Source organism: Syngnathus scovelli, chromosome 13 (assembly GCF_024217435.2).
Source record: "Syngnathus scovelli strain Florida chromosome 13, RoL_Ssco_1.2, whole genome shotgun sequence".
NCBI classification, from domain to species: domain Eukaryota; kingdom Metazoa; phylum Chordata; class Actinopteri; order Syngnathiformes; family Syngnathidae; genus Syngnathus; species Syngnathus scovelli.
In genome coordinates, this window is record NC_090859.1 from 9934811 (window position 1) to 9950336 (window position 15526).

Genomic DNA, 15526 nt, shown 5'->3' on the forward strand with positions numbered 1-15526 from the left:
GAACCTGTCAATACCCGAGCGGGGAAATGCCCCAATTTCCCATTTGACTTGGCGCGCTTGATCTCAAATCACAGCTCATTTCTCCACGCATGAGCACATTTCCTCCTCTCACTCATGACAGGCTTTTTATTGCCTCGGCACGGCACCTTTCCACCTCGCCGGGCGAGTCGAGCGTCTGCCGTGGCAGAAACAACAAAAACGACTCTGACGGATCTCTGTCGAATTATTAAAGACGGCGCTCTGATGATTCTGCAACCGGACTCCGACCAACCGTTCTCCAGATGACTGCAATAACACTATTACACTTGCCATCATCGTGTCAAAACACCTTTCGCTGTCAGCCTGTCTGACCAACTGTCAAAACCGACCCCCCCCCCACACTCTTTATCCGCTCGGTTGTGAAAAGACAAGAGAGGAGCGGTTGAAAGCGAGGTGAATTCCTGGGTGCACCTTGACACGCACCTGTCAGGGACTTTAATATGGCGTGTGTGCACGTGCAAAGGGGAGGGGTGAAGAGAGGGAGCGTGGAGCTCAGTGGGTGGCAAAGGAGAGCGATGGCTGCTTCTGACAGGAGCTATTTGGCTAATCCAAAACAACAGCTGTAAGGTAAGGAGGGAAGGGAAGGGAAGGGAAGGGAGGGGTGGAGGCCATACAGGAGGTAACAATGAAACCAGCGTGCAAAAACCTCTTGGCATAAAAACAGTCGAAATGTGGGAGTTTATAGTATCGCTAAATTTGAATCGGTTCCTCTCAGCTGCCTGCTTGTTTTGCCTCAAGATTGTTCCAATTCTTCTTTTTCAATTTTTTCTACAACCAGAGTTGGATATTCCACCATAGTTTCAGCAAAGCTCCTCAATTCCATTGTAACAGGTGGATGAGAATGACTGACACTTTCTGATTGGTTGTTTTTCCTTGAGCGTGGTGGTTTTTAAAAAATATCAAACTTGAGATGAGGCCTGATTTTTCCAGAGATCATTTTACAAAAGCACGACTGGTCTCTCCATTTTCACGCAATTTTGAGTTTTCAATTGCATTTTTCTTTTCTTAACTGTATATTGCATTTGATTCTGACTCTTCTGCCCAATAAATAAAATGGCCTTGCTTGCAAAAAGCAACATGCAGCGGGTGGAGTGATGTCACTTTTTTGGAGGGCGGCGTTAAGGGAGGACAGGCGGCCTGTCGGGACGCCATTGAGCTGCACCCATTAGCGTCCGAGGGGCAGGTGAGAATGATTACGCACAGTACGCTCGTCACGCATGTACTGGCCTTCATTAAACATCTGGTTGAGTTTTGTCCAAGGGGGAAGCCGCGTTCGGGTGGTCCACTCTCCTCCAATGCATCTGTCCTGTTAACACGGGCCGGGCCGTCAGCGTTCGAACGTCTTAACATCGCCGGTGGGTGCCGCAACACGACACCTGCTCAGCCCACCGCTGACTGCATAATTAAAACGATTACACCGTGAGTTTGTGAATTCGCCCCAACATTTCAAATCAATTCACCGATATAAGGTACAACCAAGCAGCCACAAATAGAGTAAAAGCATTTTCACCGGTAGAAGCAGCACTTCATTCGCTATACTGTTAGCGCAATTGATTGGATCTAACAAACTTGAATGCAGCTTTGCTTACCTTTAGGTTTTGACATGATACATAGCAACACACACACACACACCCGTAACCTTCCATATTAATCCACGAGATCTAACCTGGAGTCTTCTTTAGAGTCACTTTGGGAACTTTAAACATTGCTTTCATGTCTGATTGGCCCTGAGTTCTTTAGTGTGTGTGTGTGTGTGTGTGTGTGTGTGTGTGTGTGTGTGTGTGTACTTGTTTTTATTAGTATGGGGGGTCCGAAGACAGGGAGCCCACCAACAAAGTGGGGCCCTGTGTCGTTGTGGGGTCCAAAATCATGGACCCCACTCGGGAAACCACTCTAAAACAGCTTGAAATGCTCTAACAACATGCCTCACGAATTTTTTTCACTTACCCCTCATGGTCGCAATGTTGAGAATTGTGTGTGTGAAGTGTGTGTGCTCAGTAGCGGCCCCCCGACCATGGCAAGTGGTATTGCAAGTATACACACTACCGGAAGTGTGTGTGATTCAACCAATCAGGGCACCTCGTGATCCGAGTGTTGATTAAGAAAATAAAATGCTATTTCCTGTAGATTTAAACCAGGTAATTATTATTTTAGTAACCATAGCAGCTAAAATAATACTGTAAACATAAAATTCCTGCATTACAATTGCAATTTATCTACGTTATTTAATATTCATTACACTTGCTTTATAAAAATACGCTCATTCTATTAGGCTTATTTTAAAAACTGTCTCGTGCATTTTTCATGTTCTAAACATAAAAATAAAGGTATAAATAAATAGTAATTTATTCTTTACCATCAGTTTACATATTAGTTAAATCAGCATCTCGTGCATTTTTCATGTTCTAAACATAAAAATAAAGGTATAAATAAATAGTAATTTATTCTTTACCATCAGTTTACATATTAGTTAAATCAGCAGGTATTGCATGTGTTAGCTTCATGCGGCTAAAACCACCAGCTTAACGTCACTTCGCCACGTGTGACGCCGCCAGACTGAGACTGCTCCGCGACGAAGACACGCTGCTCATAACGAAACACAACATACACGGTGAGTAAATCAACTGCATGTAAATACTAAGTACAAGAAACTGATGTAGAAATGCTTTTTGTCCAGACCCCGAGGGGTTTATATGCAATGATTATGGCTTCGGATTCGGTATATTGTCACTCGGATGGCGTAACGTTTTCCCCTCAGACAGTCCGGCTTTTTAACTTGTTATTCATCTTAGCTTGCAGTGGTTTTAAAAACAATGGTGTAAAAGAGAACGACAGAATGTATAATTGCTCCGTGTTATATTCAGGATGATTTCGATGTGCTAATGTTTCATAATTGCTAAGCCCAGAACCGGACTCTGGCCGTAATTGCCGAAACCACTTCAAAACTCGTCAAACACGTGTGTGCTCAGTGTTATGATATATCTGCATGTCTTCTGTATTTCTCGGTGGTTTTCTATCAGAATGCTTTCTTTAAATAACACAAGCATTCTGACGCAAATAAAACTATCCGGAAACTAGCTTATTGGCTAATTAGCTACCGCTAATCAGGATGCTACATTCACTTTTCAAACACAAACATAATAAAAACGAGTTGGTAGCTCCTGAAAAGTATAACGAGTTATACTGGTAAAACTATTGAAATAACTTTTCTTTGGATGCAGCACCTGGTTGGAACTGTGACTAGTTAAAAGTAACAAAGCTCAGCTTCAAACCGACAAACATTTTCATTAATATATCAGTATTTTCTGAAAAATATTCTTTCTTTAATCACTCTTGTTCTGTTAGTTCTCAGGCCAGGCTTATTCCTTCAGTCTTTATACAGTGGATGATTACAAATCTTTTAAAATTAATATAGAGTGCTTGTTAAAGTTCTCTCTGCCATGTTTTGAATTATTTTTTAGAGCCAGAAATGTCCAAAAGGAAAGCAAGAAAAAAGCCTGCTGATGAAGCAGCCTTTTACATTTAATCCTCAAAGGACAAACCTGGACTAGTGGAAAGATTTATTGATGATCAAAAAGGTAATAAACTCATTTTTAGACCATTTATCCATTAAGTATATATTTATTTATTTTATAAAACAACACAAAAAACAATCAAATTCAGATTGGTTGTTGTATTTCTGTTTCTAAGCGAGAACTTAGTATTAAAATTGTAAGATAACACCACAATTATTTGGTTAAAGGTGTATCTTAAAGAAATATTTTCTCATAACCAATGGTTTTATATAAAATGTCCTTGCAGGAAGAGGCGTGTTTGCTACCCAGCACTTTGAACAAGGAGAGTTCATCTTATAATACAGGGGTCAACTTCTGTCAGCAGAAAAATGCCAAACAAGCAAGTACTCTGAAAAGGAGAGTACATTTCTCTTTGACTTTGAATGGCAGAATCATTACTGGTGGTATGTATATCCAAATATTTTCTATACAATAATTATGAACTCTAGAAAGAGACTGGAATAAAATACCCTAAATTAGTGAGTCACTCAGAAGCAATATTTCAATAACACATCAGGATTGTGGCATTAACAATTTTTTTTATTTAGTGCTATGATGTTCAAAAAGACATTGTTTCCCTCTCAACTTTTCTTTTGAAATGTTGCAAGTTTTTATTTCTGTAAGCCAACTTTTATTTTACTAAAAAACTAGTTATATGATACAAAATGTTTGATTTCTGTTTTTTCTTTCCTAGTATTGATGCATCAACAGAGGATGGCTCTCTTGGAAGATTAGTGAATGACAACCACAAGTCTCCAAACTGCACCATGAAAAAAATAGTAAATGACGAGCCCCATTTGTGCCTTTTTGCCATCAAAAACATAGAAATGGGAACTGAAATCAATTACAACTATGGTGATTCTAAATGGCCATGGCGTGAAAAAGTAAGTCAGTAAGATCAAGTATGCAAGTTGGAATATTAATTTGTTATTAAAAAAAGGAAGATTTTTGTCTCTTTTATTTGAATTACTCTCAGTATGATGTTGGTAAGTTATTTGTGGTTTTGATTCCAGGTGACAGGCTCTCAGGCTCCTGTTGACGGTGCGCTGCCTGAACCAGCCAGAACTTGGCAGGACTCTGGCCCTGATGATAACATCAAACAAGATGCCAGCCAACAGGTAACATTCAGTTAGACTTTGTTGTAAGAAATAAACTTTGTAGACCTTTTCTTGTTCTCTTAGTTTACAGCTTTTAGTTGGAAAGCTGTTCTTTAGTCAGAAGGTACCTTAAACAGCATTCAGCCAACCATTGGATCACATGGTTTTAGTGGTTCTCCTCATAGAGCCCAAACGAACCAGTGGCACACACACCTATAGAAGGATTGTTGAAACATGCGCCCATGGGTGTCCAACCAAGCCAATCATTCACACACACATAACAGATTTCTGATGGCTACTTGTGGGGCCCTCCGTATGGATCTAAAGTTGTCTTGGTTATTCCAACCAAGCCAATCATTCACACACACACAATAACAGATTTCTGATGGCTACTTGTGGGGCTCTCCGTATGGATCGAAAGTTGTCTCATGTTTTTAGATCATATTTTGGTTATGGACATTATGGAGGCTGATTATATTACAGCTATAGTTCCACACATCCTCAACAGCAAAACGACTAAAGTGTCATGCTGAAGGATGCTCCACTACACCCATAAAGATGCTGTTATAGGACCTGATTAGACATCAGGTCTGACTGGAACACTTTAGTTAGAAAAGCTTGTTTGGTTTTGGGGACTAACTTCACATGATTTAACTATACAGGTCTTGAGTCTGTCATTTGTGGTGTCTGTATGATGTTGCTAAGTTATTTGTGGTTTTAATTCCAGGTGACAGGCTCTCAGGCTCCTGTTGACGGTGCTCTGCCTGAACCAGCCAGAACTTGGCAGGACTCTGACCCTGATGATAACATCAAACAAGATGCCAGCCAACAGGTAACATTCAGTTAGACTTTGTTGTAAGAAATCAACTTTGTAGACCTTTTCTTGTTCTCTTAGTTTACAGCTTTTAGTTGGAAAGCTGTTCTTTAGTCAGAAGGTACCTTAAACAGCATTCAGCCAACCATTGGATCACACGGTTTTAGTGATTCTCCTCATAGAGCCCAAACGAACCAGTGGCACACACACCTATAGAAGGATTGTTAAAACATGCGCCCATGGGTGTCCAACCAAGCCAATCATTCACACACACAACAGATTTCTGATGGCTACTTGTGGGGCCCTCCGTATGGATCTAAAGTTGTCTTGGTTATTCCAACCAAGCCAATCATTCACACACACACAATAACAGATTTCTGATGGCTACTTGTGGGGCCCTCCGTATGGATCGAAAGTTGTCTCATGTTTTTAGATCATATTTTGGTTATGGACATTATGGAGGCTGATTATATTACAGCTATAGTTCCACACGTCCTCAACAGCAAAACGGCTAAAGTGTCATGCTGAAGGATGCTCCACTACATCCATAAAGATGCTGTTATAGGACCTGATTAAACATCAGGTCTGACTGGAACACTTTAGTTAGAAAAGCTTGTTTGGTTTTGGGGACTAACTTCACATGATTTAACTATACAGGTCTTGAGTCTGTCATTTGTGGTGTCTGTATGATGTTGGTAAGTTATTTGTGGTTTTAATTCCAGGTGACAGGCTCTCAGGCTCCTGTTGACGGTGCGCTGCCTGAACCAGCCAGAACTTGGCAGGACTCTGACCCTGATGATAACATCAAACAAGATGCCAGCCAACAGGTAACATTCAGTTAGACTTTGTTGTAAGAAATAAACTTTGTAGACCTTTTCTTGTTCTCTTAGTTTACAGCTTTTAGTTGGAAAGCTGTTCTTTAGTCAGAAGGTACCTTAAACAGCATTCAGCCAACCATTGGATCACACGGTTTTAGTGGTTCTCCTCATAGAGCCCAAACGAACCAGTGGCACACACACCTATAGAAGGATTGTTGAAACATGCGCCCATGGGTGTCCAACCAAGCCAATCATTCACACACACATAACAGATTTCTGATGGCTACTTGTGGGGCCCTCCGTATGGATCTAAAGTTGTCTTGGTTATTCCAACCAAGCCAATCATTCACACACACACAATAACAGATTTCTGATGGCTACTTGTGGGGCCCTCCGTATGGATCAAAGGTTGCCTCATGTTTTTAGATCATATTTTGGTTATGGACATTATGGAGGCTGATTATATTACAGCTATAGTTCCACACATCCTCAACAGCTAAACGGCTAAAGTGTCATGCTGAAGGATGCTCCACTACATCCATAAAGATGCTGTTATAGGACCTGATTAGACATCAGGTCTGCCTGGAACACTTTAGTTAGAAAAGCTTGTTTGGTTTTGGGGACTAACTTCACATGATTTAACTATACAGGTCTTGAGTCTGTCATTTGTGGTGTCTGTATGATGTTGGTAAGTTATTTGTGGTTTTAATTCAAGGTGACAGGCTCTCAGGCTCCTGTTGACGGTGCGCTGCCTGAACCAGCCAGAACTTGGCAGGACTCTGACCCTGATGATAACATCAAACAAGATGCCAGCCAACAGGTAACATTCAGTTAGACTTTGTTGTAAGAAATAAACTTTGTAGACCTTTTCTTGTTCTCTTAGTTTACAGCTTTTAGTTGGAAAGCTGTTCTTTAGTCAGAAGGTACCTTAAACAGCATTCAGCCAACCATTGGATCACACGGTTTTAGTGGTTCTCCTCATAGAGCCCAAACGAACCAGTGGCACACACACCTATAGAAGGATTGTTAAAACATGCGCCCATGGGTGTCCAACCAAGCCAATCATTCACACACACAACAGATTTCTGATGGCTACTTGTGGGGCCCTCCGTATGGATCTAAAGTTGTCTTGGTTATTCCAACCAAGCCAATCATTCACACACACACAATAACAGATTTCTGACGGCTACTTGTGGGGCCCTCCGTATGGATCGAAAGTTGTCTCATGTTTTTAGATCATATTTTGGTTATGGACATTATGGAGGCTGATTATATTACAGCTATAGTTCCACACATCCTCAACAGCAAAACGGCTAAAGTGTCATGCTGAAGGATGCTCCACTACATCCATAAAGATGCTGTTATAGGACCTGATTAGACATCAGGTCTGACTGGAACACTTTAGTTAGAAAAGATTGTTTGGTTTTGGGGACTAACTTCACATGATTTAACTATACAGGTCTTGAGTCTGTCATTTGTGGTGTCTGTATGATGTTGGTAAGTTATTTGTGGTTTTAATTCCAGGTGACAGGCTCTCAGGCTCCTGTTGACGGTGCGCTGCCTGAACCAGCCAGAACTTGGCAGGACTCTGACCCTGATGATAACATCAAACAAGATGCCAGCCAACAGGTAACATTCAGTTAGACTTTGTTGTAAGAAATAAACTTTGTAGACCTTTTCTTGTTCTCTTAGTTTACAGCTTTTAGTTGGAAAGCTGTTCTTTAGTCAGAAGGTACCTTAAACAGCATTCAGCCAACCATTGGATCACACGGTTTTAGTGGTTCTCCTCATAGAGCCCAAACGAACCAGTGGCACACACACCTATAGAAGGATTGTTGAAACATGCGCCCATGGGTGTCCAACCAAGCCAATCATTCACACACACACATAACAGATTTCTGATGGCTACTTGTGGGGCCCTCCGTATGGATCTAAAGTTGTCTTGGTTATTCCAACCAAGCCAATCATTCACACACACACAATAACAGATTTCTGATGGCTACTTGTGGGGCCCTCCGTATGGATCAAAGGTTGCCTCATGTTTTTAGATCATATTTTGGTTATGGACATTATGGAGGCTGATTATATTACAGCTATAGTTCCACACATCCTCAACAGCTAAACGGCTAAAGTGTCATGCTGAAGCATGCTCCACTACATCCATAAAGATGCTGTTATAGGACCTGATTAGACATCAGGTCTGACTGGAACACTTTAGTTAGAAAAGCTTGTTTGGTTTTGGGGACTAACTTCACATGATTTAACTATACAGGTCTTGAGTCTGTCATTTGTGGTGTCTGTATGATGTTGGTAAGTTATTTGTGGTTTTAATTCCAGGTGACAGGCTCTCAGGCTCCTGTTGACGGTGCTCTGCCTGAACCAGCCAGAACTTGGCAGGACTCTGACCCTGATGATAACATCAAACAAGATGCCAGCCAACAGGTAACATTCAGTTAGACTTTGTTGTAAGAAATAAACTTTGTAGACCTTTTCTTGTTCTCTTAGTTTACAGTTTTTAGTTGGAAAGCTGTTCTTTAGTCAGAAGGTACCTTAAACAGCATTCAGCCAACCATTGGATCACACGGTTTTAGTGGTTCTCCTCATAGAGCCCAAACGAACCAGTGGCACACACACCTATACATGGATATTTGAAACATGCGCCCATGGGTGTCCAACCAAGCCAATCATTCACACACACATAACAGATTTCTGATGGCTACTTGTGGGGCCCTCCGTATGGATCGAAAGTTGTCTTGGTTATTTCAACCAAGCCAATCATTCACACACACATAACAGATTTCTCATGGCTACTTGTGGGGCCCTCCGTATGGATCGAAAGTTGTCTTGGTTATTCCAGCCAAGCCAATCATTCACACACACATAATAACAGATTTCTGACGGCTACTTGTGGGGCCCTCCGTATTGACCAAAGGTTGTCTCATGTTTTTAGATCATATTTTGGTTATGGACATTATGGAGGCTGATTATATTACAGCTATAGTTCCACACATCCTCAACAGCAAAACGGCTAAAGTGTCATGCTGAAGGATGCTCCACTACATCCATAAAGATGCTGTTATAGGACCTGATTAGACATCAGGGCTGACTGGAACACTTTAGTTAGAAAAGCTTGTTTGGTTTTGGGGACTAACTTCACATGATTTAACTATACAGGTCTTGAGTCTGTCATTTGTGGTGTCTGTATGATGTTGGTAAGTTATTTGTGGTTTTAATTCCAGGTGACAGGCTCTCAGGCTCCTGTTGACGGTGCGCTGCCTGAACCAGCCAGAACTTGGCAGGACTCTGACCCTGATGATAACATCAAACAAGATGCCAGCCAACAGGTAACATTCAGTTAGACTTTGTTGTAAGAAATAAACTTTGTAGACCTTTTCTTGTTCTCTTAGTTTACAGCTTTTAGTTGGAAAGCTGTTCTTTAGTCAGAAGGTACCTTAAACAGCATTCAGCCAACCATTGGATCACACGGTTTTAGTGGTTCTCCTCATAGAGCCCAAACGAACCAGTGGCACACACACCTATAGAAGGATTGTTAAAACATGCGCCCATGGGTGTCCAACCAAGCCAATCATTCACACACACAACAGATTTCTCATGGCTACTTGTGGGGCCCTCCGTATGGATCGAAAGTTGTCTTGGTTATTCCAGCCAAGCCAATCATTCACACACACATAATAACAGATTTCTGACGGCTACTTGTGGGGCCCTCCGTATTGACCGAAGGTTGTCTCATGTTTTTAGATCATATTTTGGTTATGGACATTATGGAGGCTGATTATATTACAGCTATAGTTCCACACATCCTCAACAGCAAAACGGCTAAAGTGTCATGCTGAAGGATGCTCCACTACATCCATAAAGATGCTGTTATAGGACCTGATTAGACATCAGGGCTGACTGGAACACTTTAGTTAGAAAAGCTTGTTTGGTTTTGGGGACTAACTTCACATGATTTAACTATACAGGTCTTGAGTCTGTCATTTGTGGTGTCTGTATGATGTTGGTAAGTTATTTGTGGTTTTAATTCCAGGTGACAGGCTCTCAGGCTCCTGTTGACGGTGCGCTGCCTGAACCAGCCAGAACTTGGCAGGACTCTGACCCTGATGATAACATCAAACAAGATGCCAGCCAACAGGTAACATTCAGTTAGACTTTGTTGTAAGAAATAAACTTTGTAGACCTTTTCTTGTTCTCTTAGTTTACAGCTTTTAGTTGGAAAGCTGTTCTTTAGTCAGAAGGTACCTTAAACAGCATTCAGCCAACCATTGGATCACACGGTTTTAGTGGTTCTCCTCATAGAGCCCAAACGAACCAGTGGCACACACACCTATAGAAGGATTGTTAAAACATGCGCCCATGGGTGTCCAACCAAGCCAATCATTCACACACACAACAGATTTCTGATGGCTACTTGTGGGGCCCTCCGTATGGATCTAAAGTTGTCTTGGTTATTCCAACCAAGCCAATCATTCACACACACACAATAACGGATTTCTGATGGCTACTTGTGGGGCCCTCCGTACGGATCGAAAGTTGTCTCATGTTTTTAGATCATATTTTGGTTATGGACATTATGGAGGCTGATTATATTACAGCTATAGTTCCACACATCCTCAACAGTTAAACGGCTAAAGTGTCATGCTCAAGGATGCTCCACTACATCCATAAAGATGCTGTTATAGGACCTGATTAGACATCCAGAACTGACTGGAACACTTTAGTTAGAAAAGCTTGTTTGGTTTTGGGGACTAACTTCACATGATTTAACTATACAGGTCTTGAGTCTGTCATTTGTGGTGTCTGTATGATGTTGGTAAGTTATTTGTGGTTTTAATTCCAGGTGACAGGCTCTCAGGCTCCTGTTGATGGTGCGCTGCCTGAATCAGCCAGAACTTGGCAGGACTCTGACCCTGATGATAACATCAAACAAGATGCCAGCCAACAGGTAACATTCAGTTAGACTTTGTTGTAAGAAATAAACTTTGTAGACCTTTTCTTGTTCTCTTAGTTTACAGCTTTTAGTTGGAAAGCTGTTCTTTAGTCAGAAGGTACCTTAAACAGCATTCAGCCAACCATTGGATCACACGGTTTTAGTGGTTCTCCTCATAGAGCCCAAACGAACCAGTGGCACACACACCTATAGATGGATTGTTGAAACATGCGCCCATGGGTGTCCAACCAAGCCAATCATTCACACACACATAACAGATTTGTGATGGCTACTTGTGGGGCCCTCCGTATGGATCTAAAGTTGTCTTGGTTATTCCAACCAAGCCAATTATTCACACTCACATAATAACAGATTTCTGATGGCTACTTGTGGGGCCCTCCGTATGGATCGAAGGTTGTCTCATGTTTTTAGATCATATTTTGGTTATGGACATTATGGAGGCTGATTATATTACAGCTATAGTTCCACACATCCTCAACAGCTAAACGGCTAAAGTGTCATGCTGAAGGATGCTCCACTACATCCATAAAGATGCTGTTATAGGACCTGATTAGACATCCAGAACTGACTGGAACACTTTAGTTAGAAAAGCTTGTTTGGTTTCGGGGACTAACTTCACATGATTTAACTATACAGGTCTTGAGTCTGTCATTTGTGGTGTGTGTATGATGTTGGTAAGTTATTTGTGGTTTTAATTCCAGGTGACAGGCTCTCAGGCTCCTGTTGATGGTGCGCTGCCTGAACCAGCCAGAACTTGGCAGGACTCTGACCCTGATGATAACATCAAACAAGATGCCAGCCAACGGGTAACATTCAGTGCGACTTTGTTGTAAGAAATAAACTTTGTAGACCTTTTCTTGTTCTCTTAGTTTACAGCTTTTAGTTGGAAAGCTGTTCTTTAGTCAGAAGGTACCTTAAACAGCATTCAGCCAACCATTGGATCACACGGTTTTAGTGGTTCTCCTCATAGAGCCCAAACGAACCAGTGGCACACACACCTATAGATGGATTGTTGAAACATGCGCCCATGGGTGTCCAACCAAGCCAATCATTCACACACACATAACAGATTTCTGATGGCTACTTGTGGGGCCCTCCGTATGGATCTAAGGTTGTCATGGTTATTCCAACCAAGCCAATCATTCACACACACATAACAGATTTCTGAAATATGGTTTCTTGTGGCTTCTTTGTTGTAAATTTTGGAGCCTTTTCCATGTTTTATATGTAAAATTTCCTGTGATATAAGGTTTTGGCATATTTCAGAGGATGTGTACAGCACCGGTCGTCTACCAGTTAAGATATTGGACAGAAATTTTAATTATTTTGAGCAAAGAAATTCTAGTCTTTATATTAATACAGCATATAAGAGTAGCTTGCAGAAACTAACAACACATTTCTTTTAATTCCCTCCATAGAGCTATCAATTATCAAAGGAGTTTCTCAAAGTGGACTACTCAGACAGTGATGATACTGACAATGATTCCCAAAAGGACTGCTCTGTACCTCTGCAAATCAATCTGCTCAAAACAAGAGTATATTAAATTTGACCAAGCATTCTTATACAGGTGCAGTTAATTTTTGTTTTAGAATATTGCTATACTGTGTTTTTTTTCTGTACTTAAAAATCATCATTTCAGATGGGCTGATCCCAGAAGTGATAGAAGTGACCTCTTGTACCTCCGCATCTCGTGGCCCAAGTAATGAAAAGTCTGCCAAAAAGGGAGGTGAGTTTAGAGTAATCCTTTTCAATATATAACTTTATCACAGTTGCTTTTAAATTGCCCAATTGTTACTACTGTATCAGTATCTAATTATCCTCACATATGCTGCTTACTAAGATTTAGATGACCCAAGCAAGATATATTAAACACCACTTGACTTTTTTTCTTAGACATGTAAGGTCTAAACTTTTGAATTTTGTCATAAAATGAAAATTGACCCATCATTTCTCATGTGAGTTACAGGTCATTGCTAACCTTGATTATATGTGAGATGTTTGTTTACATCTATTTTTAAATAGGGGTAATGTATACATGACACATTTACCTCAAAAGAGAGAAATAAAAATTGCTCTAGATTAACCTATTAGTGAATATGCAAATTCACACATTGTCACACCAAGGCAGATACCATTCTTATACAGCTTGCATTTAATTTTTTACACATTATATATTTCCAAATTTACTTTTATCATCTTTGTTTGTCCATGTGTAGCACGTTATCAAAGCAAATTCCCCATACATGTAAAACACTGTCTGAAAAAAGTTTTTCTCTGATTTTTATTTTTTATTTTCCCTGATTTTGCAACAACTTGTATCTGTTCTTAATGGTTTTGTCAGAGAAATGGTGCATCCCAATGTGCTGCCATGGTGGAGTTTGACTGCCTGTGCAACCTCTGTAGGGTCCAGGAATTGCTTCATCTACCAGCAGTGACATTCTGGTCAAATGCAAAACTGCTTAAAAGTAATCAAGAAAATGAGAGACCTCTTTCCCCCACCACCAAAACTGGGGGCATTCTAATGTTACCCTTTTGTGCATCTATTTTTAATTTTGTTAATATCAAAACAGCTGACACTGAAGACCACCTAGCAACTTAAATGACCGGATTAATATCTCAGATATTAACTGATTTACTTATGTCTATTGTAGGCTCATCACTGTTGACAATGATAGTTGACGTTATAAAATATCTCATTTGAATTATATTGTCGGATAATTGTACATAAAGTGAATGTATTCTTTATGCAATTTTGTTCTAATTAAGTTGTAAACTAAAAAGTGCTCTTCCTATGCCCTTAGGTAACGGAAAAGTTGTGAAAAGAAGCTGGACCCCAGAGGAATGTGCTGCAGTAAATAAACATTCAAGGAAGTATATATTGACAAATCAGGTTCCTGGTAAGCTTGACTGCGAGAGATGCATTGCTGCAGAACCACAAGCACCGAGCTGTTAAGTACTTTGTCAAAAAGAGAATAACCACCATGAGGAGAAAATATGAGTGAAACAGCTTCCCTTAACAGAGATAGAAACACATGGCTGGTCCTGTTTCACCATTTGTTCACTATTTGTTTGTGATTTTTTTTATGCTCCACTTCTCCTGTTCGTAAATGTTAGATTAAATAAGTTCCTTTATTCATTGGCTACATTTGTAATGTGTCCATTTAAAATTTTGACTCGACAATTATTACTTGTAAATCCTGTGTACTTTATAGTTAGCTAAAATGCAGAATTTAAATATTTTAAAATGTACCAATATGACTGAACAAATTGAAGAATATTAAGACTGTGACCAAGGAAAATGGACCAGAATCTGAATAAAGACTTCAGAATGTATTTTAGAATGCACATTTCAATGTATATCTAGTATATTTAGCCAGATGAAAGTATTAATAACACTAACAAAATTTTTAGGTTTTCTCAAATGATTAAGTCCACACAAATGCATGTTTGGGTTAGATTAGGGTTGGGGTTGAACTTGATAGATCCTCTTTATAAAGGCAGACCTAACAAGTCTTAAATCTTAACAGCAAGCTCCATAACTGGCTAAAAAAATAATGTGTGTATAGGTAGACCTCTTAAGGTTGAAATATTAAAAGCGATCCCCATAACTGACTAAAAATCTCATGTGTGTAAAGGTGGACCCCGCAAAGCCGGAATGTTAGAAACAGGCCCCAGATATGACTGAAAAACTGACATGAAAAAAAAAGTTTCAAATTGTGTTTATTGAAAGTGATTTTTAGTAACAAGATTTTTTTTGGGAGTTGCCTGATTTTTTTCATAGTTCTTGGACCACTAGAAAGGGTGGACCCCAGAACTCGGTAAATTAAGTTGGGTCCTGCAGAGGGAGGTTAACAAGGATGCGTGTGTGTGTGTGTGTGTGTGTGTGTGTGTGTGCCTAAGTAGCAACAGATGCTGCTTGTGACCTCAGAGGCTTCCTGGAAACTCAAATTTGTCAAAATGAAGGAGGAAAAAGAGAAGGAACGGCAGTTTAGGTAAATGTAACTCATACAGGACACACACACACACACACACACACACACACACACACACACAATCGTATACACACACTGTACGCCATGCAAACCGAGTTTTTGGGGTTCTGTTACATGACCTCACGAATAATCAGAAATTGTACACATGCAGCATCAAATAGATGATAAATTGTTACAACAAATATGTTGCAACAAAACTGATTAGCCCTCCAGTTATTATTTAAAAAATATTTATTAAATGT

At 40.3% G+C, this 15526-nt stretch overlaps 2 protein-coding genes across 9 annotated transcripts in view; one reads left to right on the forward strand and one right to left on the reverse strand.

The window, feature by feature from the left end:
- The window catches only part of si:ch211-243g18.2 (uncharacterized protein LOC559906 homolog), a 33083-nt gene that overhangs the window by 9775 nt on the left and 7782 nt on the right, over positions 1–15526 (reverse strand). The window lies entirely within an intron of this gene.
- Positions 1784–14625, forward strand: LOC125980083 (protein starmaker-like). 4 transcript variants are annotated; one of them, XM_049739092.1, is made up of 17 exons: positions 1784–2650; positions 3501–3617; positions 3841–3997; positions 4288–4477; positions 4607–4711; positions 5418–5522; positions 6227–6331; positions 7038–7142; positions 7847–7951; positions 8660–8764; positions 9562–9666; positions 10371–10475; positions 11181–11285; positions 11993–12120; positions 12710–12859; positions 12932–13018; positions 14094–14625. In XM_049739092.1, exons 4-16 carry the CDS (start codon positions 4361–4363, stop codon positions 12993–12995), a joined length of 1404 nt encoding a protein of 467 aa, XP_049595049.1. In that variant the 5' UTR covers positions 1784–2650; positions 3501–3617; positions 3841–3997; positions 4288–4360; the 3' UTR covers positions 12996–13018; positions 14094–14625. The 4 variants fall into 4 exon arrangements, with proteins under 4 accessions (XP_049595049.1, XP_068508886.1, XP_068508888.1 ...); XM_068652785.1 differs by having other exon boundaries at positions 1784–3617; XM_068652787.1 differs by having other exon boundaries at positions 1784–3617; positions 11993–12097.

Excerpts from the sequence above, each read along its gene's own strand:
- LOC125980083 (XM_068652785.1), top strand. The coding sequence starts at position 4,361 with ATGAAAAAAATAGTAAATGACGAGCCCCATTTGTGCCTTTTTGCCATC. Across the intron at positions 6,332-7,037 it reads AACAAGATGCCAGCCAACAG|GTGACAGGCTCTCAGGCTCC; the intron begins GTAACATTCAGT and ends TTTTAATTCAAG. Across the intron at positions 11,286-11,992 it reads AACAAGATGCCAGCCAACAG|GTGACAGGCTCTCAGGCTCC; the intron begins GTAACATTCAGT and ends TTTTAATTCCAG.